Source organism: Mustela nivalis (genome assembly GCF_964662115.1).
Source record: "Mustela nivalis genome assembly, chromosome: 1".
Taxonomy (NCBI): domain Eukaryota; kingdom Metazoa; phylum Chordata; class Mammalia; order Carnivora; family Mustelidae; genus Mustela; species Mustela nivalis.
The window spans coordinates 688463-714619 of record NC_139020.1 but is presented as its reverse complement, the minus strand read 5'-3'; the positions used below and the strand labels follow the sequence as shown (position 1 = coordinate 714619).

The 26157-nt window shown below is 57.6% G+C and overlaps 1 protein-coding gene across 29 annotated transcripts in view; it reads left to right on the top strand.

The window, feature by feature from the left end:
* PCBP3 (poly(rC) binding protein 3) overlaps positions 1-26157 on the top strand; it is a 255803-nt gene that overhangs the window by 188575 nt on the left and 41071 nt on the right. For 25 of the 29 annotated variants that reach the window (XM_082719946.1, XM_082719935.1, XM_082719931.1 and 22 more), the window contains one exon: positions 4087-4213. In XM_082719946.1, coding sequence (XP_082576072.1) covers positions 4204-4213 — 10 coding nt within the window. In that variant the 5' untranslated portion in view covers positions 4087-4203. Of the gene's footprint in view, positions 1-4086; positions 4214-8390; positions 8485-26157 lie in introns of all 29 variants that reach the window. The other 4 variants (XM_082719944.1, XM_082719945.1, XM_082719940.1 and 1 more) reach the window with 1 other exon arrangement.

Here is a 26157-nt window from a genome sequence, read left to right as displayed (position 1 = left end):
CGCCTGCTCTGTCCTCCACACCCACCTCTGGGCCCTCGGCCTCCTGCTTCCTCATCAGCCTCTCCGCCCCGGGCTTCTGGCCAGAGGAGAGCGCGGAGGAAGCCCGGCGAAGGCAGGTGGGGGGCGCTGTGCCTCCCCGTGTCTGACGTCTCAAACCATCTGGTGAAGCCCCAGCCCTTTGCTGAGCTCGGCGAGCGGCACGAGCTGCGTTTGCCCCATGCACACGTGTGTGAGTGTGAGTGTGTGGGGGTGTAGTTCGCAGCTGAATGGGCTTTTGTCTGGCCTGTGCCAGAAGGGGCAGTGCTGTCCCCGGGGACTCATCCGGTGAAGCTGATTCGTTGTGGCGGGCGGCTCAGCAAGACGTCGGAACCTTTGCTCCTGTTGTTGCTAAGTGGGTCGCACAGCGAGGGGGGCCGTGGAGGTGAGGAAAGGAGTCGCGTCCTCACCTCATCTCCGTCTCCTCCTGACACCGGCTGTGTTTGCAGAGGGAGCAGCAGCGTGAGGCCCCCCGGGACTGCCCTCATGTCTCACGTCTAACCACGCGGTGCTCGGCGTCCCCGGCTCCGAAAGCTGCGGGTGCTGGAGGAAGCGGGTCACTGTGTGGACGGCTGCTTTTGTCCCGCCGCTTGGAAGATTTCAATCTCACTGTGTTTCCTGCCGGTTGAGTGACACAGCAGGGCTGCCTGTGATTATTAAGTAAACTAGTTTCCTTTAGATGCTTCTAAGACGATCTGAACTGCAAATGGAATATCCTTTGGTTGAAGTTCATTAATCTCCAGTTTTATCACATTGTTGTCGGAGACCGAGACCGCGGCCTCCACTGTTCCCGTGTTACGTAGCTTACTGAGCTCATAACCCTGCCCGCTAGAACCCGGAGAGCCTCTCGGGGGAGGGGGGCAGTTCTTACTGTTCCATTTGTTTTCTCCCGTGTGACACTCCGTGTTAATTTTGGCATTTCGCTGTCTTCAGAACCGCCCGTCACTGAGTCTGTATCCTGAATGAGTCACCCTTTGCAGAGGCGAAACCTCCTGTTATCCGTGGAAGAAAAGAGCCAGAGGATTTCTGGGGCCGAACGCCTTACAGAAAACTCTAATTACTACCCCGTTTTTCCTCACCTGCCTCCGGCCCCTCCCTGTGCAGCCATTCTGGAAGACTTGCAAGAATCGGCTGCTGTGCGGGGGGCTTCTCCCCTCAGAGGCTTGGGTTCAGCTTTCCTGGCTTTGCCAAATTAGTAACCGTGTTTTCATCCACTTTCCAGACTCCGGTACTGTGCTGACCGCCGTGTTGGTTGGTCTCTCTTCTCCTGACCGTCGAGTCCTTGTGAGTTTGTGCCTTTCTGTTGCGTGTGATGTAGGCGCCCCTTCTGTAAGGGGGCGGTGACCACACGTGCGTTCCGCGTGTTTCGTGGGAGGGGTCTTTCATTACTTTGTTCTTTTAACTTCTGAGTATTGATTACCTTTGCTTGTTTGTTTAATCTTATTTATTTCTTTATTTGAGAGAAAGCGAGAGACTGCACGAGCTGGGGGAGGGGCAGAAGGAGAGGGAAAGGGGAAGCGGGCTCCCCGCCGAGGAAGGAGCCTGACCGGGGCTCGCTCTCCGGACCCCAGGACCATGGCCTGAGCTGAAGGCAGGTGCTGTACCGACTGAGCCACCCAGGTGCCCCTGCCTTTGTTTTTTTTAAATTGAGTGAATTCATATACCACAAACTCCACACTCTCAGAGCATACGTTTTAGCAGTTTCTAGTGGAGTCACAAAGGTGTGCAGCCGTCACCACTAACTTCAGACTAGAGCGTTTGATCGTCCGAAAGGAAGCCCCAGGCCCAGTGCTAGTCCCATCGCCTGTCCCGGGAGCAGCCGTCGACTTCCTGTCTGTGATTCGCCTCGCCAGGAGCCTCTTCTGCGTGGGGTCGGGCTGCGCGTGGCTTCCTGCGTGTGGCCGCTCTCGCTCGACATCCATGTTTGCCAGCTTCATCCGTGTGGCATTTGAAGGCCGCTGCCTTCCCGCGCGGCTGAGTGACACTCCGTTGCGTGCACAGACCACGTCGTGTCTGTCCCTTCATAAGGGAGAGCATGTGGGCTGTTTCCACTCTGCGGCTGCTGTGGCGACGGCTGCCGTGAACGTTCATGCGCGAATCTTCGTGTGAACGTACGTTTCAGCTTCACGTGTGGACCCGTAGGCGTGCAGTCACGAGGTCGTTGGTGACTCCACGTTCAGCTTCGTGACACACTGTGAGACTGTTCAGAGGCCACGCCATTTCGTAGTTCCGCCAGCGTGTACGAAGGCTCCGGTTCCTCCAGATCGTGGCTGACACTTGCGATTTTCTGTTTTTCTTCTTCCTCCTCCTCCTGCTCACTCCCCCTCCTCCTCACTGTCGTCCTGTTGCTGCTGTTATTGTTATTATCGCTGTCGACTGGGTGCACAGTGCCATCTCATTGTGGTTTCCGTGTGCATTTTTCTAACGACTAATGGTGTTGAGCATCTTTTTCATGTGCTTGGGCCGTTTGTCCATCTTCCTTAGAGAAACACATATTCAGATCCTTGGCACATTTAAAAAAAAATCACTGTTGAGTTGCAGGAGTTCTCTCTGTGGCCATCTCAGATACATGATTTGCAAGTGTTTTCTCCTATTCTGCAGGTTGAATTCTCTCTCCTGGCAGTGTCCTTCGAAGTACAGAAGGTCTTAACTTTGATTAAGTCTACTTTGCGTGTGTTTTGCTGTTGTGGCTTATGCTTTTTTGGTGGTGTAGCCACAAGACCCTCATTGCCAAATCCAGCGTCAAAAAGATTTTTCCTCATGTTTTCTGTAAGCATTTGTAGCTTAGCTCGTAAGTCTAGTCTTTGGTCCATTTTGACTTAATGCTCATACGTATCGCAAGGCTCGTTGTTTGCGTCTGGATGTCCATTTCTCCCAGCACCATATGTTGCAAAGTCGATTGCTTCCCATTGAACCTTCATGGCGTCCCTCTTTGAAATACTTCCAGTGCTTTCTGATGAATTCCCAAGACCGACCCTAAGACCTAACTCAACAGATCTGGCCTCTCTGGTCCTCTAGTCAGTAACACATTGAACCTCTTACTGTGTTCGTGTACGACTCACCCCGACGGAGGCACTGGGTGTCCATACGAAAGACGGGTCTTACTTCACAGCACCTTTCATGGGATTTCCTCGAATTTGGTTTTCTCCAGTTAGTTTCACTTGGAACCGCAGCGTGGTACCTGGATAAGACATTGCAGCTTGGAGCAAAGTCAGTCAGTGCTGTGGTTTATGGACGAAAGTGGTTACCTGACTGACTCGGAGAAAAGCAAAGACATTGGACATAGGTTTCTCATGATTTTTGGTGCTATGTCCCAACTCCAAGTGTTGGGTGCTGTCGTAAATAAGCCTTTGAAGGTGTCTGTCACGATAATTTACCGGAAGGTCATAAAGGTACACTTCCGGAATGGAATTGTAACACAGCATCAAGGATAGTGAATGAAGGTAGGTACTTGCGACTGGGGATTAGATTTCCAGTTTGGGCAACCAAAGTGAATTTGAAAAGTAAAGAGTCAGGACACTTAGACCCAGGGGAAACCGACAGTCGCTAGAAAAACAGCCGGCAGCACGGAAGGCAGGTCTGCCCGGACGCGCGCGTGCGCCGGGACCAGGGCGGGGTGGGTTACACAGCACGGCTCGCGTCCTGCGAGTGCACGACCGCGTCCGGGTTCGTGTGGAATCCGTGACGGCTCTTCTGAAATCAGTGCAGGGGAAGGAGAGGAAGAGAACGGGACCAGATATTGCCGTAGAAGGTCGACCGTTCATTCTCCTTCTCAAAAGTTGATACGGTTCCGCCGAAGCTCTTCTCTCGGGTCCGCACTTGTGAAGCAGAAGCTTCCTCGTGCTGGGAGCCGCCTCACTCGGGACATCGCAGCCGGGATGCCCAGGGCGCGTTCCCGCTGGCACGTCGTCTCCATCTCCCGCCTGCCCCTTACGAGAATGCTGAAGGCCTGTCTGCTCCTGTCGAATGCAGGAACAGTTGTGAGGGAGCTCCGTCCCGAGGGACGAGGGCGTGGACGTGCTCACTCACGCACCCTGTGTTCTGTTGCAGGTAGGTGAGCTCTGGACGGAGTCGACTGTCTGTCACCGGCCCAGCTGCGATGCTCTAGTCTCAGTGAGTCCGACCAGTTGCTGTCTATGGATCCGCTCTGATCCCTCGAGCCTGCTTATGGGGGAAGGTGAGTGACCGTGAAGACCCTCTGTCTGCTTGTCTGTTTACCAGGAATGCGGGTAGCAAAGTCAAAGTCAGCCTGAGGACGGGGGGCCGACGCGATGTGTATTTGACCCTCTTCTGTCTGTGACTTGGTGTCCCTGGGGAGCAGTGCCGGGAAGTTGAACAAAGAAAGGCGGCAGACCCCGCGTGTGACCACGTAGGGACAGCATGGTTACGCGTCCCGCGAGAGTGGAAAACACGCAATGCATTTGGGTTAATATGGAATTTCATGACTGTCACTCTGAACTAACAGCTCCAGGCTGGCTCTGGGGTGGCGACAGAATAGTTTCCATGGCCTTTCCCTTGAATGCTGGAGGAGGATGGGAACCCTTAGAACTGTTTTCCCCTAAGTATTCCGTGCTTTTATCCCTCCTGGCCCTCCCACCATTTTCTAAAGGATGCTGGGGCGGGGGGTGGACACTGAAGAGCTGCGTCTGTTGTCCCCTTGTTGACTGGGTGCCCCGTGAATAAGCACCAGCCTCACGCAGGCCTGTGCTGAGCTCCTGCTGGCCCAGCCCCACCGACAGTCCTTACGCGTGCGCAGGGCTGCGGTGCCGTGTGTGGCTGTGCCGGGAAGGAGCGCCACATACGGATGTGGGAGCGTGTGTGCACGTGGTTTCGGCTCACGTGTGACCGGCGTGTGTTTGTGCATGCGTACAGCAGCACGTGTGCCGGAGTGGGGGTGGTTTGCACAGAGTGTGTGTGTTCCGTGCCTCTGTGCACTCCAGGACCCCGAGGTCCAGACTCTCTGCCGGGCCTTACAGGTTCTGGGCCAGCAGAACCCACTTTCCCTGGCCTCACGTTGAGGCCTCGGGCACCTTCCACGGTGCACACGCCTTGGTCGACCCCAGCCCGGCTGTACCTTGTTCTCCTGTGTCTTCACGTCACATAGGCTTTGCTCAGGCCTCGAGGACACGTTTGAGGGTGTTTTGCTCACGTGGAGACACGGCGCTGGCCGTTGAGGACGTTTAAGCCGTATATTTACTAATCCAGACTCGCCGCACAAGCACCGCTTCGGAGGTAGCGTGCCCGCGCGTGGCCGGCAGAGAAACACTGAGCATCGCAGGACCGCCTTCCCAGAGGTTCCCCTTATTCTCAGGAGCAGCTGCTCTTCTGCCCCCCCCCGGGGGTCTCTGTCTGGGCTTGTTCCTTTGTGAACTGCAGCTCCGCGTTCTAACCCTGCGGCGCCTGACCCAGTTCCCCGAGCCTGCGGCCTGTTTGCTCTTTTCCTTGTTCTTCCCACTGAGGAGGATCAAATCCATGTCAGCCCCCAGGTGTGTCTGTGTGGGCTGAATGTCAGTGACTGGTCACGGTGGCCTTGAACTCTGCTGGATCTGGATGGGAGCCGAACGGGAAGGGTCCTCTGTCGTGACTGACCTGTCCCAGGCTGTGGTCCGGAGTGCGCCCAGCTATGCAAACCAGAGCCCAGGCTGACCAGTTCTTCAAGAGGTACCTCTGGAGCTCAAGCCGGCTGCGGCTCACCGGACCTGGGAGCCGAGGGGACCCCACACAGGGCTTTCTGCCTCTTTTCCAGCCCAGGTAGACGCATGCTGGGGGCCCTGCATTACTCCTCAGCCTGCCCTCTGCCTGACTCCATTCGCCAGGTGCCCACGCGCTCAGTGGTCTGGGCATCTGACCCAGTCTCAGGCACGGGACCTGGCTGCAGAGCAGTGGGTGGACATAACAGCAGGAAGCCCACAGCCATCCAGGAAGTGACCGGCCACTGAGCCCAACATGTCCCAATGACCCTGCAGCCCGAGTGCCCCCAGCTGGCCAACCCCTGGGTGGTGTGGTGCTCCCAGTGGGGGTCCCCCACCCTATTTGCAGTGCTCTCTCTACCCCGAAATGGCCCAAGGTCACACCCTCAGTTCTCCCCTGCTGCCCCCAGCACCCAAGGTGCCCCCATCCGTTGGTTTCTCTGGACCTCCGGGCTGCACCCTCCTTCTCTTCTGGGGCCCCCACATCCTCGGCCACTTCTGTTTGGCTGGTGACTCTGGTCCTTCCGTTCCTCCTTTGTTCCTCTTCCCTCCATCCAGGCTCTCTCTGCTTCCCCCCTGCACCCAACAGGCCGGCGTGCCCCGAGGCAGTACATCTGCTTGTGGAAACCCCCCGGACTCTGGCCTGGCTGTCACCACTTGCTTACCTTGCACCAGACCTGCCTGTCGAGGGCCGAGGCCTGTGCTGGCCAGACACGGCCCTCAGTGGCACTTGGCACTGTTGGCCGCCTGGTGGGTGAGAGCCAGGTTTCCATGGCCTGAGCTTTAGGACTGGGAGCAAGACCTGTGTGTCTCGGCCGCTCCTTCCCTCGACTGCCCCGGAGTGAGGATGGGTCCTCCACAGAGACCCACTGCGAGGTGGGGAGTAGCCGGTGGGGCCGGACACATGGCAGGGCTGGCTTCAGGCCGGCTTGCAGCAGCTCCTTGCTTGGCCCTGAGCAGCTGATGTCCCCGGGACTCAGGGCGCAGTCAGGCACTGAGGACAGAGCTGCCCCGCCACGTGGAGTGCAGGGAACGGCCGCCGTCACCGCAGTGTCACTGGCCGAGCTTCGAGCACGCGTGTCCTTCCACCCAGGAAGAGCATCTGTAAATAACGTGTTCCGGCAGAGCCAGAGAGGGGCAGGGAGAGGTCCACCAAGGCGGGCTGTGGAAACGTTCTTTAATAGAACCAGTTGTTCAAGGTGCCTGGCTGGCTTAGTCAGTCAAGCGTCTGCCTTTGGCTCAGGTCGTGGTCTCAGGGTTCTGGGATCGAGTCCTGCATCGGGCTCCCTGCTCAGCGGGGAGCCTGCTTCCCCCCTCCGTCTGCTGCTCCCCCTCCTCAGCTCCTGCTCTCTCTCTTTCTCGAATAAATAAAATCTTTAAAAAATATATAACAGCTCAAAAACCTGGAAATATCAGCATTCCAGATTGGTTACATTTTTCTACATAAAAATGCATAAAATTTTACATAAGAATAATAAAAAATACCATGAGGAATATGATCATTGTCGTGCAGATTTAAATATGTAGAAAAATATTTCATCCATAATGTTAAATGAGAAAAACAGGACAAATGTGGAAGGTTTGGTCCTATTTTTATTAAGAAAATATAATGACTCACACCTCCTAGACAAAAGCCTGACCAGGTGGGCTCCAGACAGGGCACTCTCGCTGGCGGTCTTTTCTGAGCAGTGACATTACGGGTTATTTTGTGCACTTATTACATGCATTTTCTGTTTTTTCTGCAATGAGCATCCGGTGCTTGTGCTGTTTCAGTTGTCGTCCTGCAGCAAACAAGCCGGCTGACTCCGGGCGGGCGGGCCCGCGGGCCTCCACTTCCTGTGTCCCTCATTGGTTTGGAGCCTGTCCTCACAGCCGGCAACTCCCCCCTGCGTCCAGGTTTTTCCCTCTGCTGTCACGGGTCTTACCGTTTGTCTGCGCCCGACTTCATGTGAGCTGGTGAGCTCCGGTGCTCAGTAGAAGGTGGACCGAGGGCGACTGTCTCCTGCCCAGTGACAGAGGTGCCTCCCCAGCACGTCTCGCGGGCCCACGTCTGGCCTCCTGTCGGCGAGGCCCACACCGGAGCCCTGCGTCAGGGCGGCTCTCAAGGACACACGGCGCTCGCGCATTTCTAGGCTTAAGCATGCAGCTTGCTTCTAGGCCTGGACCGAGCCGCGCTGGATCACACACACACACGCACACGCGCACACGCACACTCACAAAGACAAAATGGGGAAAGGACAGAATTTGCGATTGGTGCTGCTTCAGGCACCCCATCCTGCAGTTCTGGGACCGAGTACGTCAGCAGGACCTGCTTTGTGCGAGGCCCAACCCCGGCAGACGGCTGACAGCAGCGGCGACTGCTCCGGCCCTAGGAGCCGCCTTTCCGTCAGCGGGGCCCACCCACGCCTTCCCTTCCATGGGCCCAGCGCGGCGGCCGTGGCCCGCAGGCATGCCGATGTGTGCGCTGGCCCCTGTTCGGGGAAGGAGTCATTGAAATGACAGCACATCCGCGCCGGGTGCACCCCTCCAACGGAATGAGGGGAGCTGGGCGAAAAGTAGGTCACATGTGCCCAGTCCCATGTCACGAGGTTTCCAACCTGAGGCCAATGGGATTTGTAGCCTCCTTTGGTTAGGACAAAACCCACTCTGATTTCTCTCCTCTAGCATTTCATCTTCTCTAGACAAGGAGGGTGACCATCTGTCTGATAGCCGCATCCAGCCGGCCCTTCCCGACCTCCCAGAGCTGCTTTGTTCTGAGGTAAGGGGGGCCGGGGGCGGCCGCTCCGGCCAGGAGACAGGCCGGGTGTCGAGGAGTGGGGCGTGCACGGGTCCTCGGGAGCAGCCAGCGGGGCCTGCCGAGGCAGCCCCGGTGCTTTCGCTGTGACAGGCAGAGGAAGAGCCTCATGTTCGGTTCCGTCTTAATACTGTGGCTCCTTTTTGGTGATTGAGGTTAACCGTTACTGTGCTCATGTTCAAGCACTTGTGTGTAGAGAAGTGAGCGTCTGTTGCTGACATGGGGAGGGGTGGGGACGGGGCTCCCCTACGACGTGCCGGCCACCCCAAGGTCTGGGCCCTGTGCTCTCTGTGTGGCCAGTGCCTTTGTGTGCGAGCACCAGCCTTTGTGCTGGACAGGTGAGCTCCTGGCATCCGTTCGTACAAAAGCACCGCGGAACCCCCTGGTCAGGCCAGGTTCACACACGCACACTGTGCACAGGGAACGCGCACTGTTGCCGCCTGCCCCTTCTACTGGGAAACACTGTGGTTCTCTTATGTATGGGACAGCCGGCAAGTGTGACTCCTTCATGACCTGGGAGACACGGAAAGTGTATTTAATTGTGTTTGTAAAACTAACATGGGTTCTGTGGCTTATAAACAACAAACATTCATTCAGTTATTTGTGTATTTCTGTGTGTACTTGGCTGTCCTGTAAATGAAGTAAGATACCGTGTGCTCAGTCTCCTTCTGACGGACCTGTTTCGGCAGGTCACGCGTGGGCCGTGCAGTGTCTGCCATGTCTGTGCGATGGGTGCCGCGCGTGCCGTGTTCAGACAAAGAGGCTCTCCTGTCTCGTGTGCCAGGGAGATGCTCCGCAGTAGTCCTCCGGGAGCGAAGTCACAGTGGGATCTGATTTGAGGATGTTCTACAGAAGAAAAGCGTTCGCCTTTCTGAGATGAAAGTATTTAAAGTTTGTGTTTTAGGTCACTTTCTAGGAAACATGGGCCCGTGGCTACATTCACAGCAGTCGGTGTGAACACATGTGGATCGCCCGGGCTCAGTGTTTTCGGTGTAGGACAGCAGTTGTACCAGAGTAGTAACATGACTTCCCTTCGCGGGACGGTGACCCACACCTCCTTGCCCCGCAGCCTTGGAGCGGTGTTTCTAAAAGGCTCTCGCCCATTTTACAGTGTTTTCCCTGTGGCGGGCAGAAGAGGAGCCTCATGTGTTTTCTGTGTTTTCATTAAGATGGGGCAGAAAATTCCAAAGTTGTTACTGTTCGTGGTTACAAACCTTCTCTTTTGCCTGCGGAAAGCCGCGCGCACTCCAGGGCCGTGCTGAACAGCTCGATTTTCCTGCCTTGCCTGGCGCGCAGCCCCCAGACGAGGGTAACGTGTGCACACGGTCATCTCGGGTGCGAGCAAGACGGAGACATGTGAGTGCGACGGGCATGTGTGTTCGTGTGAAATTATAGAGTCAGAGCTGCCCCCCCCCCCCGCAGCTTATTGCCATTGGGGGGAATGAGAGCTGTTGTTTCTGCAAATCAGTCCGACCTTCTAGCCAGCGTCATGGGTGTTATTTTCCCTTACGTACTGGAGGAGCAGGTAGTTTTTTTCCCCCAGAAATAACGTAGACAGAGCAATGCAGAGGCAATGGCTGCGTCCCTTTGTACTGCTCGGAAAAGTGTCCTAACAGAGTCTGAGGTGCGGTGCTCCGAACTCGCCTGCACGGTCCCACACTGTACATGCCTTCTCTTTCCTGCCGACCCGGGAAGAGAACACACGGCAGGTGGGGGGGTCTGTGCTTCGGCCTTGACTCACCTGGAAACCAAAAGGGCTGCTCTGGCATTGGGCCTGGCCAGCCTGCCGTGCTTGGTTCGCCCGGGCCGCGGGCCGTCTCTTTGCGGCTCCCGCTCTGCCTAGGAAGGCGGACACCCACCACCAAGAAGCAAGGAAGCCTCAGGAAGATTTGGGGTCCCGCACATCCCATAGCTGGAACCTCTGAAAGCACGTCTTCGTTCTGGCTGAGGTGGGGGCTTCAGAGGTTGGGGCACTAGGGGGCCAGCAGGCCAGCAGGGGCTGTCCTTGGGCAGAACTGGTGTGTGTGGGAGCCTGGTGGGGAGCACCGGCTTGCCTTCTCCCCGAGCACCGGCGGCATGATTTTACTGAATCGCGCTTCTCGGAGAGGGTCCGAGACCGCCATCGCCATCACCTGAGAATTCTCCAGGAGAGGCAGGTTCTCCGCTGCCCCCGGCCCTCTGCCAGAACCCTGGGCGAGCCCGGTCGTGATTTGCCAAACCCTCCGGTGATGCTGACGTCCACAACGGTGTGGGAGCCCCTGGTGCCGATCACACTGGAGTGAGTATGTGGACGGTGGTCACGCATGACCAGTGCCGTGAGTGTGTAGTCGGGGGCACATCCTCTCTGAGCATGCGTCGGGCTCCAGAGCACAGAGGTCTGATGGGCACCAGACGCACCTGTGGGGAGCCCCTTGGTGTGGTTTCGTGTTTTATACGGTGTGCGGGTCAGTCCTGACCGTGCTGGGGTCTTACAGCCTGTCTTGCCCGTCGTGTCCAGCATCTCCAGGGGGGCTGGCTGGGGGCGGGGATGAGCTCCAGAGAGACAGAGCACCGCCAGCGGCTCAGCCGGCTGTGCACACCCTCTCCCTGCCAGGGGCCCCTCCCCGAGCAGGCAGCCCCCACACTAACTTGTGGAGGGGCAGGGAAACCCCCAGAAGAACCCAGGAGGGGAAAAGAAAACGGTGTGTGTCTGTGTGTGTGGAGCGCATGTGGGGTGCAGGAAATGAGGGGTTCGTGGTGGGGCCAGAGCCGTGGGGAGGTGGGCTCGGTTCGCCTTAATGACAGTGGCATTTGAGTCCATAGGAGTGGAGAGGCTGTTGGTGCGCGCTGCTGGGTTCGTTAGCTGTCTGGGCAAGACAGGCCGAGTTCAGGCTTCACCCACCCAACCCGAGTAACAAGCTAACGGTAACTATAGAAGATCCGTAGAACATGTATGTCGGGTTTTCCAGAACAGTCCTTTCCAGGCAAGGGTACCCTCAGCACAGTGCACACCCCGATTGGCGCCCCCGGAGGGACTGTGCTCACATGCCTGCTCCTCCCGGCGGCCAGGGGACAGTGGCGGCTTGGGAAAGGTGACCGCCCAGGATGGGAGCCACAGGCGCGGAGAAATGACCCTGCGGGTCTTAGGAAAGGCAGACCGGGCCCACCGAGTGCCCGGGACCGCTGCGTCTGGGGGAGGCCCACCTGGAGGGCAGTGAGGTCTGGGCTGGCCACGCCCAGCAGGCGTCTGTGCGGACAGACCCTGCGGCTTTCCCTCCTGGGGTCCGTCTCCCCACAGACGTGTGCGCAGTGTCCCCACGGTGCCAGCTGTCAGGACGGTGGGCTCTGTGTGGATGGGAAGCGAGTGGGTTGTCCTGCACGGAGACCCATCGGGTAACGATGGCCAGGCTCCCGGCAGGTCCCACGTCTCCACACAGATATGCGCGTGACACACTAACTTTGTTCCTCGGCCCCAAACTGGAGAAGGGCCAGTGTGGGTGCCCACGTTCGCGGCGGGAGTCCCGGAGAGAACCCGACTGTCGCTCCCAGCAGCACAGACGGCTCTCGGGAGCGCGGCTCTGAGTGCGGGAAGCTGGACACGAGAGTGTGGGGATTGTATCAGGGTGAAGAACAGTGGAAGGCACCGTGGGGACAGCGGCCAGCCGTGCGGGGTGGGCCACTGGGGCTGTAGGACAGGGCAGAGGCACCTCTCCCAGGTCTGGAATGTTCCATGTCGTGACCAGCGATCAGATGGGTGAGTGCATTTTCAGATGCCCGGGAATTACGCCCATGTGCTAGAATCCAGTCCCAGAGCACACGCAGTGTGATATTTATGCAAACCGAAGAGGCAGTGTGTGTCCGCAGATGCTCAGGAAAGGGTCGCATGAGAGCCGCTCCCCCTCGGGGGCCGGGGCGTGCAGGAGGGCTCTGTTCCTCTGGCCGCAGAGCCCCTGGGGCCTGCTCTATCGTGCCCCTCACACCTCGGCTGGCCCAGCTTTGCTGGCATTTCCTTGCCTTGGTGTTTTGTTCTTTTTACTGGTTTTGAAAGGGAGTCCGCTGCTGTTAGAATCAAATCTTCAAAAAGCCGCTGGCCTGGTGACCGGGAGTTGTGTATCTTTGACTTTCTGAGCTCTCCCTCGGGCTGGGGTGGAGGACGGAGGACGCAGGGCCGGGAGGCATTCCTGCTGACCTGCCCCCCGCTGTGTCCACGGCACTGCCTCGGGAGCAGCCGCCTGGTCCCTGGGCAAGGCCAGCGCCCTCTCCTCCTGCCCCTCCCCGTCCTGTGACCCCCAGGTGTGCAGAGACCGCGGCAGAGCGGGAAGGAAGCCCGGGGCCGCATGTCCTGTGAGGGGCCCGTGTGGGCCGGGTCGGCCGTGTGGGCCGGGTCGGCCGTGTGGGCCGGCTCAGACCCTCCCTGCCACCAAATGTCAGGCTCTCGGCAGCAGAGTCCCCGCTTAACAAAGCCCCTGTGACACAAGCCCGCGACTGGACAGCCCGTCTGCTCCAGAGGTCCGGCTGTGCACGGATTCATACACCTGCCTTTGCGCGTTGGCAAGTAGGTCGGAGGTCGTCAGTGTCCACGTCGTTCCCTGGCACACCCTGAAATCAAAGCAAACCAAGCCTGGGGCACGAAGTCAAAGCCGCGGGCAGCTGCAGGTTGGCAGGATTAAGGGGCCATCAGGGATTGAAGCCCGGGGATCAACGCTCAGCAGCAGCAGCGTCAGCTCGGGGGAGGGGCACCCATGGTCAGTGAGGTCACGGGCTCGGGGAGGTCAGTGAGGTCACAGGCTCGGGGAGGTCGGTGAGGTCACGGGCTCGGGGAGGTCGGTGAGGTCACGAGCTCGGGGAGCTTGTGGCCTCCCGGCCCCTGCTGAGGCTGCACCCGGCTCCCACACCAGGCCACAACCACTCAGGTGCCCAAGGGGCATTTCAACTCCCGCTTCGGTCCCCGGGGGTGAGTCTGGCACGGGGAGGGACCACCCCAGCGGTCGGGCCCTGCTCAGGCTCCCTCTGGCGTGACCCTTGGTTGGCTCCCGCTGTGTGGGACACGTTTCCAGGTAATACTCCTCGGCTCCGCAGAGAGCCCGTGTGGGCAGGTCCACCCCTGCCCCCCGCTGTCTCCTGACCCATCCCCTGCCTGCCCTCCAGGCTTTCCAGGACACTCAGGGGCCCTCCTGGGCAGGCAGCTCACCTGGCGGGGGACACAGGCTGGGGGCTCCGGTGGCCAGACCACAGTGGGAGCGCGTGTGCCCCGCACAGCCTGCCCCCTACGTCCTAGGCTGCCCGCCGCATGTGCCCCCCGCATCATCGAAGATGCCTCCAGGTCAGCGGTGCCAGGTTCAGGGTCCGAGTCACGCTGTGCACAGGATTTCAGTCTGGCTTCCTGTAGGTTTTAGTCATACTTTAAACTTGAATTTTTTGTCTTTTTCGTTTTTTCTCTAAGTTGCCTTGCTTTTTCCCCAAAGCTACTCTTGTTTAATGTTTAGTTCTTTGCTGTGGTCCCTTCATCCCACGGGGCTCGTCTGCTCCCGGCGCCCGGTGTCCCTGCGCCACTGTCCTTCCGGCGCTGTCCCTTCCTGTGCCCCTGCGCTGACCCGTGCTGTCCTGTGGACGGTGTTGTCTCCCCTCCCCCACCGGCGTTTCTGCCCTTCGTGTGGGAAGGGTCTTTGTGCTTTTAGTGGCGCCACTTCTTTTTTCAGAATTATTCTATGTTTAGCAGATGTCACTTGTCGTGTTATAACTGTGTTATTATTAAAATATGAAGACATTGACGGGGCACCCGGGTGGTTCAGTCGGTTAAGCTCAGGTCATGGTCTCAGGGTCCTGGGATCCAGTCCGCGTCGGCCTCCCTGCTCCGCGGGGAGCTGCTTCTCCCTCTCCCTCTGCCGCTCGCCCTGCTTGTGCTCGTCTCCCTCTCTCTTTCTCTCTCTCTGTCTCATTAATAAGCTTTTTTTAAATCTTTAAAAAAATACTCAGACATTGAACGAAATGACGTACTCCACTAACAACAGCTTACTTTTCCACATAGTCAAGAGTGATGTGTGATTTTGCCTGTGCTGTTGGGTGAATTCTCTAACAGCGTCGGTCCGTGTGTCCAGGAGGCCAGCCGGCGGGGCCCCAGGGGCCTCAGGGCTAGCGCGGGGGAGTGTGACCCACTCGGGCCCCACAGACTCGCTGCCTGTTGCACGGGCAGCTGCACGAGGACCGGCTGGGCCAGGGACAGCTGTCATCTGGCTGCACAGTTCTGGGCCCTGAGGTGACGAGGCTGCTCCTCCGGGCCCCGGGCCCTTCTGCTGCACACCTGTGAGCGAGGGCAAGCCTCTCGCGGCTGCTGGCCTCCGGGTCCCGTCTGTGCACCATACGGTTGGTGATTCTGTTTGCGGGGCTCTCCCGTCTCCGAGCCTGCGAGCTCCCTAGTCATCTTCGGAATGAGCAGCCGGCCCTCACGATAAGGGAACCCTTCACCGGTGCACCCCATGAAGACACCTACTGAGGAAAGGGGCTCTGGATGGCTCTTGGCAGAGCGGGTGCCCCACCCTGGGCTGGGCGGTGGGCTTGCCCCCCTCGGCGACAAAGATCCTTCTCTCCGTGGGGCGTGAGAGCCCAGGCTGCAGAGGGGGCTCCGAACACCTCCTCTGGGGTTTGTTCCTGTGCCCTCTGTGGATGCTTCCCACGCCCTCCCTGCCAGCCGTTCTGCCTCACCCCTGCGCCCCGGAGCAGGGCTTTGGACTGAGCGAGGGCTGACCCTAACTGGCTCAGAAGGAAGAGGAGCAACCCCAAGGGGCCCTCCAAGGCCGCACGGTGACCTCCCCTCCCCCCGGGATGCTGTGGGCGACGGCGAGGTGCACCACTGGCTCCCGTCCACAGAGCCTCAGACCTGGCAGAGGAGGGGTCCCTGGCTCCCCCGGCCTCTGTTGTATTTACCTAATGTTCTTCCCAGGTTCTCACAGTTTCCTCGGTCTGACTTACCACTTTATTATAATAAAAGCTGGAATCAGGCGCTCCGCGTCCTGCCTTCTCCCCAGTCAGAGATGGTCACGACGACACAGACGTGGGTCGGGGGAAACGTGACCTTTCCCGGAGGTGTTTCGGCTTCTCCTTGTCACACCGGCTGGGGGGCTTTGTCGGTGGTCTTTCGAGGGCTGGGCGCCCCAGGCTCTGTCTCGCCCACCCTAGCCGTGAGCTGCAGAGTCTGCCCTGCGGGGCTGGGGGGACGGGCCTGCCCCCGGAGGAGCCTGGGTCAGCGGTAGGCATCACTGGTTCCTGTGTGCGCGGTTGTGCGCCGCCTCCTCGGATTGTACGTCGGGAACGGAATTCCTTCTGCTAAGTACGCGCTCTCCAAGAGTAGCCCTTGCTCGGGTATCGTGTTGGTCGTCTTGTGTCGCTGCCCTGCTTGTGAATACTTGGTCAGAATACGAGAATTTCTAGCTCGTCAGAGGCACGTGGAGCCCCTCCCGGGTGGGCCAGCAGGGTTGTGGGGACAGGGGCTCAGCCTCCAGCGGCCTCGTGCTCACCGGCTCTGGGAAGTGGGGTCTGGGTTGTGTGGGAGGGTCTGCCGGGCTCCCGTCCCACGGTGACTGCGGTCGCACTTTGCTCACCACGGAGGACACCCGCGACCGTCAGGCGCGCTTGCTAGCCACCTGCGCTGTGCCCACATTTCCGTGAGTAGCACGGATGTGACTTCCGAACGGAGCCCCGCGTGAGCACACGAGCTGCACAGATCTTCTGCCCCACGGGGGCCGCTGTCCTCTCTGGTCGGTCAACAAACCATGACTCCGACATCCTGTCAGCCCTGGTGGAGCTGTCCGTGTCCGCAGCCCTGTCCTCCCCGCTCGTGTGGGCGGTGTCTTGTGCGCTCGTCTCGGTGACGACCACAGCCCCGAGTTTATTGCGGGGTGCGGCTCCGGTCTCGAATCCCCTCGCAAGGGCAGTGGAGCGGGTGTGCATGTTGGGGCCCCACACTCTGCTCCCTGAGTGTCTGTGTGCCCAGACTCTGTCGTGTCCTGACGGCCTGCCTGTCACCTCCTGTGCCCCCACCTCACGGGCAGACTTTCTCGGAATAGGACTCGTCACTTCGTTCTCTTTCTTAGGGAAAGTCTTGGCTGCTCTCGCCTGATGAATTTTTCACCTTCATTGTGACACCAGCTTGTCTGTAGAACTGAGTCTGCGAATCAACCTGGGGAGAGTGAACATCTTACTTATTCCGTGTTGAGTCTGTTAGGTCGTCTTTAATTTCTGATGATAACATTTTACAGACTTCTCCATAGAGTTTTCACACGCCTTTGTTTGGATGTATCCTGGTACTTTTATGTTCCTGTAAATGGTATCTTTTTAAAATTCATTTTCTAGCTTTTGCTGGTAGCCACCGCGTTACACTCACCCACGCCTTCTTAGTTATTCGTAGGTTATTCTGGGCCTCGTGTGCCCTTCAGGGTGTGGCGGCTCCACCTTGCCGGCCTCTTGCAGTGTCACTGGGCACATGCTGGAGGAGGCCTGCCTACCTCCGGGGTCTCTGAAGCTCGGGACATGCAGACCCACCGTGGGTAACGCAGGCAGCTGTGCCGTGTGCGCGCAGGTCACAAGGCCAGTTACTAACCTCAGTGCCTGGATCATCGCGCTGCAGCATCCTCTGCCCCCAAAGCCCCCCAACCGGCCCGGGGCGTCTCCACCGCTGCGCTGTGCTCCTGCCGGCTCCTTGCGATGTGCCGGGTGGGACGCCACATCACTACCGTACCTCAGGAGTCGGGTCAGGTGCCGGCATCGGGTCGCCATCCTGAGAGTGGACGGGGAGTGGGTGGTGTCGGGAAGCACAGCTCTGTCCTCGCTGCTGTCTGGTGGCCGAGTCCCAGGACATCAGGAAGGGGGTGCTGTTCCTTGACTGGCACCTACAGAATGTGGGTCCACAGGCCCCTCGGGTGGGTGGTCCGTATGTGTCTCTGTCTTTCTCCTGGCCTCTCTGGGCCTGATGTGTCCAGGCCTGCTTCTCCCTGTGGTCTCAGACGTCTGCCAGAGACCGGCTGGGTGGTGTCCCTGACCAGGCCAGGGCAGGAAGGGGGGACGTCCCCTGCTGGCCTACTGCAGCAGGAGCACAGGGCCGTTCCCTAGCCTCTGCCCCACTCACATCTCCTGGACCCTGAGGCCATAAGAAGCTGTCCCTTCCTTCCCTCCAGAAGAGGAACTTTGGGATCTCTAAGCAATCTGCAGCATTTATCTAGAGGGTGAGGTGCGGATTGAATGTTGATTTTCAATCTTTTGGGTTGGCGGCTGTCTCCGTCCGCAGGCCAGCTTCTTCTCCGAGCCGAGAGCTCCTCAAGGACTGTGCTGCCGTCCTGCACCCTGCCCAGCACCTGGGGAGAATGCAGTGTCCGGTTGCGTGTCGCTGCTGAGGTGGCCCTCCCGCTGTGGCCCCAGGGTCTATGGGAAGGTAAAGCGTGCAGACAGACTGAGCACGGGCACTGGACACACAGAAGCCAGGGCTCTGTCACCGTTGGCCTCGGGGAGGGTCAAGGTCGCACGCGTCTTGTCACTGCAGGATGCGTGGGGGTGCCAGAGACAGCACCAGACACGGGTCTCAGGAGTCCTGCCCTGTCCCCACAGCAAAGAGGTTCTAAATCTTGAGGGGCGCCCTTGAAATGACTGGAGCGTTTGTAAGAGCTACACCCCAAGGTCGGCTGTACTCTGGGCCCAAAGGGAAGCCTGAGGGACCTCGACAGCCCTGGATGAAACCCACACAGCATGCGCGTGAGAGAAGCTTTGCAGCGTCCTAGACGTGAGGCCAACACGCGGTGGCCTCCAGAGCAAGGGGGCGGGTGCGCAGACTCCCCAGCCCCATCCCGTGTGTCCACCTGGACACCTGAGCGATGAGCCTGCGGGCCGCGTGGAATGCTCACCGATTCGGGGTTGCGTAAGCGCTGACCGTCTTCGGATGCAGAACGCTGACTGTGACTGGCAAGAGCATGACATTCCTGGGGTGCCCCCGCCCCTCTGGCCTCGAGGCCGTCCACTGCATGGTGAGCCTCTCGAGGAGCACGAAGCGGCTAATAGGCTCTGTCGGTTTCTGCTGTCCTGGCCTCCCGCAGCCTAACGGGGCACTGAGCTGTTAAACACGATAAATCAAGCCTGCGCTCGTCCCTCGAGGTCCCTTCCATGGTCCCCTGCCCCCAGACAGCTGAGGCCCTGGGTAGAGCCCCAGACAGAGCACCGCTAACGGGGCCACAGCAGGGCTGGCGGCTCGCCTGGCGTCCCTGCGGCCGTGTGGGCTCAGCTGGAGGTGTGCCGGCCCGGCCCGGTGCTGCTCCCTTCCTGGGTAAGAGGCCACGGGTTGGGAGGGCGCGGGGGGAGTGCGCCGAGCGAGCCTGGCTGCTGTCGTGAGCCCCGCAGACAGAGGCACAACTCCTGCTACTGTGTGCCCGCAGCCGCTTCCTCTCCCTGGAGGGACCAGCCTCGCTCGGGCCGGCGCGCACCGCTGCCGACTGCCGCACTCCTCCCTTCGCGCCTCAAGCACCCGGCGGGGCTTCTCTGTTTGCCCAGCATGAAAAACTGTCTAGTGGTCCGGCACGGGGGCTCCGGGGCCAGCTTGTCTTTCACTGTCGTGTACCTGCTTTTCTCGTAAAAGAGGTGGGAATGGCCCCTAGCGTGGGCCCAGGGTGGGTCTGCGGAGTAAAAGCGCAGGACGCGGGTCTCGCCCCTGCCCTGCTGCTGCCACAGCTGTGCGCTTCGCTAGCGCCGTACTTCAGACTTCATGTATTCGCTGGAAACGGAGAGTGTGTGAGTGCGCACGAGTGGGGGTGGGGGCAGAGGGGGGGAAGCAGGCTCCCCGCGAGCAGGGAGCCTGATACGGGACTCGATCCCAGGACCCTGGGACCATGACCTGAGCCGAAGGCAGAGGCTTAACCCACTGAGCCCCCCAGGCGCCCCTGACAGTATTTATTTTACTAGAATTTTATTGATTTGAATATTCTTTCCAGAAAAAAATGATTAAAAGTTTACCAGAATTTCTCTCAGCAGCACTGATTATGAACAGATTTTGCCAGTTCCGCTACAAGTGCTTGGGCGGCTGAGTCAGTTAAGTGTCTGACTCTTGGTTCCAGCTCAGGTCAAGGTCTTGGGGTCGCGTGACTGAGCCCCACGAGGGGTTCCGTGCTTCCTGCCAGCGCAGTCTGCTTGTCCCTCTCCTTCCCGCCCTGCCCGTCGCCCCGCTCCTGCACAGTCTCTGTCGTCCAGATAAATGAGTAAAATCTTTTTTTAAAAAATGGAATAAAATATGCCTACCAACTAACATTACGCTCAATGGTGAGAGACTAATGCTTCCCCCACATCGTTAGCAAAACAAGGGTGTCTGCTCTCGCGGCTCTGTCCGGCATGTGCTGCCAGCTTTAGCCAGCTCAGGCGGGAAACAGAAATGACAGGCAGACGGACTGGGAAGGAAGAAATAATGATGACATGATTGCCTGCGTCGAAAATTCCATTAGGTCCACAAGAAACTCCTGGAACCACTAAGCAGGTTCACCTGTTTAGGAATGAAAGGTCGGCATTGCTGTTCTGCAGACGCCAGACCCAGTACCGTTTACGGGAGCTCCAAAAAGTTCGATGCTTGCTCCGGGTCTGACAAGGTATGCACGGGACTCTGTATGCTGAAAACTACGGAGTGTCGGTGAGAGAATCAAGGAGGAGCAAGTCAGAGACGTCGTGTTCCCACGTCGGGGCACTCGTCATGACCAAGATGTTGATGTCTCCCAGACAGGTCTGTAGGTTTATGCTGTTCCTGTCAAAGTCCCAGCGGGAGTGTTTATAGATAGGAACAAGATGATGTTCTGTGAAAACAAAAAGGAACTAGTTAACCCAAGACTACTTTGAAGAACAGTCAAGTTGGAGTGACTTTAGGACACGGTAACGGTATAGTAACCAAGATGTGCAGGTCGTGGGCACCTGGGGGCTCGCTAAGCCTCTGCCTTCGGCTCAGGTCATGATCCAAGGGTCCTGGGATCGAGCCCCACACGGCTCCCTGCTCCACGGAGAGCCTGCTTCTCCCTCTCCCACTCCCCCTGCTTGTGTTCCCTCTCTCGCTGTGTCTCTCTCTGTCACATTTAAAAAAAAAAAAATCTTCAAAAAACAAAAAAGATGTGGAGGTGATGGGCAGATAGGCACATCCGTAGATGGAACTCACCAAGGACCAGGGTGCGCCCTCATGGGTGTGAGCAATGATAATAAAGCACTTTAGTACACAAAGGGTAGTCTTCTCAAGAAATGGCATTGAAGCTATTGGATATGTCTATGTAAACACTAAAACGAACCCAAAACAAACAAAAAAAACAAAAACCCCTCGACTTAAACATCATAGCTTATGCAACAGTTAGCTCAAAATGGCAAAGATCTGAATGCAAAACGTGAAACTACTCTTTAGGAGAAAATATAGGAGAAAGAGTCACATCCGTAAAAGATAAAATTCAGCAATTGACCCTTGTCACAGTTAAAGCCGTTTGCTTTGTGAATGACTCTGTCGAGATGCGAGCAGACAAATCAGGAGCTCAGAGGAAATCTGTGTAAAACACGTTCCAGCAAAGCGTGTGAGTCCCCACGGTACGGGGAGCACTTCAGCCTCATGGCAACAAAGCGAGCTGTCCGGACATAAAATGCCAGGGGACGCGGGCACGTTTCCAAACAGGGTGAGTGGATGGGAAGTGAGCCCATGAAGCTTCGAGGGGCAGCAGGCGAAACCCCAACGAGGTACCACGACTGCCAGTGAAAGCGGCTCGAGTGAAAACGCCCCCGGCCCAGGTTCAGGCGAGAACACAGGGCGGCGGGGCTGTCTGCCGGCGGGCAGGGGCCAACGGCGTGTCCGTTTCATTTCGGGGTCGTCGGACACCGCACGCGCCATCCAGCAGTCACACTTCTGGACGGCCACACGGACGCGTGAGCTCTGTGGTTCCAGCTTGCCTGATCTGTGATCGACCAAACCCAGAAGCAGTGCAGACGCCCTCGGCGAAGGGCCGGGCTGGGCTGATTCGTACAGAGCTCTTGGAATGACAGACGGTGGTGGCTGCCTGGGGTTGCAGAGAGCACCGGGGCTCCGGGGCTCCTGCTTTGGGAGTGGTCCGAGAAACCCCGCGTGAGGGAAGGTCTCAGAGGCCTGGGCGTGTGCGTGTGCGTGCCCCCCCCCCCCGACAGCTGCGTACGGTTCACAGCACCTTCCCAGGGCGGCTGTTGTGGCAGCGCGTGGGAGTGACGGAGGGACGCACAGAAGCCTCGTGCCGTTCTTGCGGCCACCGTGGATCCAAGATCACTTCGGGATCGCACACACGCATCTCTCCATCAGATTGACAGTTACTCGGTCTGCAAAAGGACTGTGTAAACAGATCACATGAAAGTGAGAGATGATCAGAATGTCCTAAAAGAGCAGTGGAACCTACGTGCAGTCGACAGACACACGGACTGCACCGGCGAGGACAGAAGTCGTGTCACGTGAGCGCTAATCAGAAGGCCGCTGGAGAGGCGACAGTAGTGCCAGGCCAGGTGGGCTCAGGACAAGGAGCGTCACCAGGGGTAAGGAGGACATCGTGTCAGCGTACAGTGACCCACTCCCCAGCGGCCTACCAGCCCAATGTGTGTGTGTGCTGAGTAACAGGGCCCCCAGGACTCGAAACCAAGACTGACAGAATGGAAAGGCGCAGAGACAGAGCTGTAGTGAGACTTGGAGACTCCGAGTCCACCCTGTCGGGCACGGCGGGACAGGCGGACGGACGGAACGTCAGCGCGGGCAGAGACAACGAGCTGGCCCAGTCAGCTGGGTCTCGGTGGCCCGGACAGGATACCGCCCCCCCAGCAGCCGGAGGCCACACATCTCCATGTGCACGCAGACGTTCGCAAGGGGGACCATATTCTGTGGAAAACATAAAGGACTAACAAGTTTAAAACAACTGAAATCCTGTATTTTTTGAGCAGACCAGAAAAAAACTAGAAATCAGTAACCAAAGGTAACTAGAATTCTTCCAAATACTTAAAAATCAAAACATACAACCTCTCAGTAATGTGCTGGTCGGTAAGGGAGTGCCCAGGGAAGTTGCAAAATATCTTGAACTGAAAGAAATATTTGTATTTATCAGAACTCGTCGGACACAAGTAGGCGAGGACCTCCAGAGAGATCTGTAGCCTGAACTGCCCACGCGAGGAAGACCTCCAGACAGTAAGGTCCCGCCTTCAGAAACGAGAAGAAAAGAACACGAATGAGAAAAAGCAAGCAGGAGGGAAGAGCTTGCAGGCGGGCTGACCCCGGAGAAGGGCAGGGCAGCCCCGAGCTCCAGGAACTCGGAAGCGGGGAGGCGCTTGTTCGTTCTGTCTCCCAGGGCAGGCTCCTCCGGGCCGTCTCTGCGTGCTTCCGTGAGCCTTAACCAGACCTGTTCCTTTCCGAGTGTCGCCTCCACCCTCCAGCGGGAGCTGCAGGCTTACAGATCGGGGGGAGCCTGGGCTGAGGGGACAGACAGGGGACGGGTCCCCCGACACCCCCACGCCCTTCACCGCCTGGCCCACAGCAGGCCCTCGGTGACCACGTGAACGAGTGAAGAGGGAGGGCCTGCGAGGACATTGGATGTTTCGTGAGTGTCCACGCTTGGAAATCATGGAATTCTGGTTTCAGAATGTCCTGTGGGACCACGGAGACGGACCTGGGCTCAGGGCTCAGCGTTCGTGTTCACCCGAACTTTGAGTAGCTGCTGAATTCACGCTGCCCTCTCGGAGGCCTGGGATGGTGCTAGGAACTGGGGGCTCCGTGTCGAGTGAAGAGGGTAAAGCATCCCCTGCCCGCAGGGTGACAGCCCCCAGCCGGTCGGGGAAGACAGAGCCCAGGAGAGACCGGGTGCAGGCAGAGGACTGGCTGGGAGCACCCTCGGCGGAAGGCCCCGGCAGCGGGCACACTCGGCCTGTCCCGGGAAAGCAGGCAGCGGGGCCGGGGTCTGGCAGCAGAGCCCTTGCGGCAGCGCTGTGGGAGGGAAGGAGCCCGGGCGGAATGACACGGATGACGGGACGATGCCCGCGAGTTTTGGGAAGGAGATGGCGGCCTGATTTGAGGTTCTGGAAGGTCACTGGTGATGTGTGGGGAGATATACCCTCCACATAGCCCAGTGAAGCGGCCAGCCGGTGACCACAACGTGACCATCAGGAAGCCGTGTCCTCTGCTCACTGTGTCCAGAACCAGTGTCCTCTCCCTGCCCTGGGAGAACCAGTGCAGAGTCTCTGTGCCTCCCAGGGCATGTGGGACGGGCCCTGCACGGGAGGCCTTGGGCTCCACCGTTATGGGGAGGGCTGGGGGTCCTTCTTCCTTTCTGTGATATCTGGGGGGACAGTTGCATCACCACCACAGGCCGGGGCAAAGAGATAGACACCATGTGGAGTTCTCAGAGTCATGGGTACATTCCCTGTGCCCCCAAACACGCCATCACACCCAGGGTCCCTAAGCTCTGTGGAAGGGGACGGCACACGACACCCGCTGGCCAGGCCCCATCTCCCAGCACAGCCAAGGCCGAGTTGACCTTAGAGGTTCTCAAGAGGTGTGTCTGCCGTATCGCCTGCTTGCCCAGGACCACCCAGCTGGTGAGGCGGGCACCGGGGAACGGGCCGCATGTGTGCGCGTGTGAGGGCAGGTGTACACAAGTAAACGGGTACGTGTGTGCAGGTGAGTGTGTGTCCGTGAGTGGTGGGTGTGTGGGTGTGTGTGGATGGATGTGTTGTGAGAGTGAGTAGGTGTGTGGGTGAGTGTGTGAGTGTGTAGGTCAGAGTGTGAGCGGGGACGCGGTGAAGGAATGAGGGGCGGCTCTCACTCAGCATCGAAGCCAGGGACTCGGTCCAAGGACTTTCCGCCAAAAGGAGCCGCTGAGTTGTTGCTATCGGACGCCTTTCACGAGTCCCATCTCCTCACAGGGTCCGAATAGGTCTTTTGTTGGAATTATCTGATATCGGCTCGCTTTCTCTTCTGTGAATTGAGCGTTGCCTGGTACGGTCTCAGGTCAAAGCAGCTGCTTTTTTTTCTTTTAATTAAATTCTGTATTTGCGGTAACTTGATTCACGCGCCGTTGTAAGGACTCACACAGAGGGATTCCGTGCCCCCTTTCCTCAGTTTCCCCAGCGCCAGGATGTCGGTGCTGATGCAGAACCTCGCACCCCCCCCCCACGTATCCCCAGGCTGCCTCCCCAGAGCCACAGGTGTCGCCCTCCTGTTCCTGCCCCGTCCTCCACCCTGGAGACGGACAGTCTGTTCTCTGCTCCTGCAACCATCGTGTCCAGACTGTTGCGTAAGGGAATCACACAGTGTGTGACCCTGGGGGATTGGCTGACTCCCCTCAGCCCGATTCTCTGGGGGTTCATCCGGGCTGCCGAGTGCATCGTCACCTCTTCTGCTTTCTGGCCGAGGACTTCTTTCCCAGTCACAGCTGTACACGTCCCCTGTCCCTGTGACTGGTTAAGCAGTCGCGGGTTGAAGGTGCTTCTAGTTTGGGGCAGTTAAAACAAAGAAAGCTGTGGTGAAAATCACATACAGGTTTTTCTGAGGGCGTAGATTTTCATTTCTCTGAATGAATGCGCATGTTTCGTTTTTAAGACACCGCGAGACTGTTCTCTGGGGCGGCTGCACCTGCTAGGTTCCCGCCAGCCGAGTGTGGGACGCGCTTCTGCGCATCCTTGCCAGAGTGTGGGGTGGCCGCGGTTTTCCCTCGTAGCCGTCCTCACGGGTGTGTGCTGGAGCCGCATGTGGCCCGAGGCGCGTCTCCCTGAGGGGTGATGGCGTCCGGCACCGTCTCAGGGGCTCATTTGCCATCTATATATATATATATATATAATAACCATATTTGTTGCCCATTTGCTAATTGGATTGTTCAGTTTTTTACTGTTGAGTCTGATCATTCTTTATATGTTTTAGAAATTAGCTCTTTGTCAGAAATGTGGTTTGTAAATACTTTCTTCCAGTCTGTGGCTTATCTTTTCATCCTCTAAACATGATTTTTTGCAAAGCAAGGTTTTTTACTCCTAAAACATTTGATTTACCAGTTTTTCCTTTTGAACAATGTGCTTTTAGTATCAATCCAAGAATTCTGCCTTGTTCTGGATCTTTAGAATTTATTTCCTTTTTTCCCCCCAGAAATTTTATAGTTTTACATTTTATGTAAGTTGATAATCCATTTTGAGTTAATTTTTATATAAGATAGGAGGTTTAAGTCAAAGTTCTATCTTTGCCCATGGACGTCCAATTGCCCAGCACCATTTGTTGAAAATGTCATCTTTCCTGCATTGAACAGCATTCACGTCTTTGGCAAAAATCATTTGGGCAGATTTATGTGGGTCTGTTTCTGGGTTCTCTGGGTTCTGTTCCATTGATCTGTGTGTCTCTCCCTCTGCCGGTACCACACAGTCTTGATTACAGTAGCTGTGTAGTGAGTCTTAAAATTGGGGAGGCTGATTCCTTTGACTTTTTCTTTCTTTTTCAAATTTGTTTTAGCTATTCTAGTTCCTTTGCTTTTTCATATAAATTTTGCAATAATCTTATCTATATCAGTAAATTTATTGCTAGATTTTGATAGGAATTATGTTAAAACTGTCTATCAACTTGGAGAGTTGACATCTTTTTACTGTGATAAATCACAGTTCATGAACATGGTATATCTGCCCATTTAT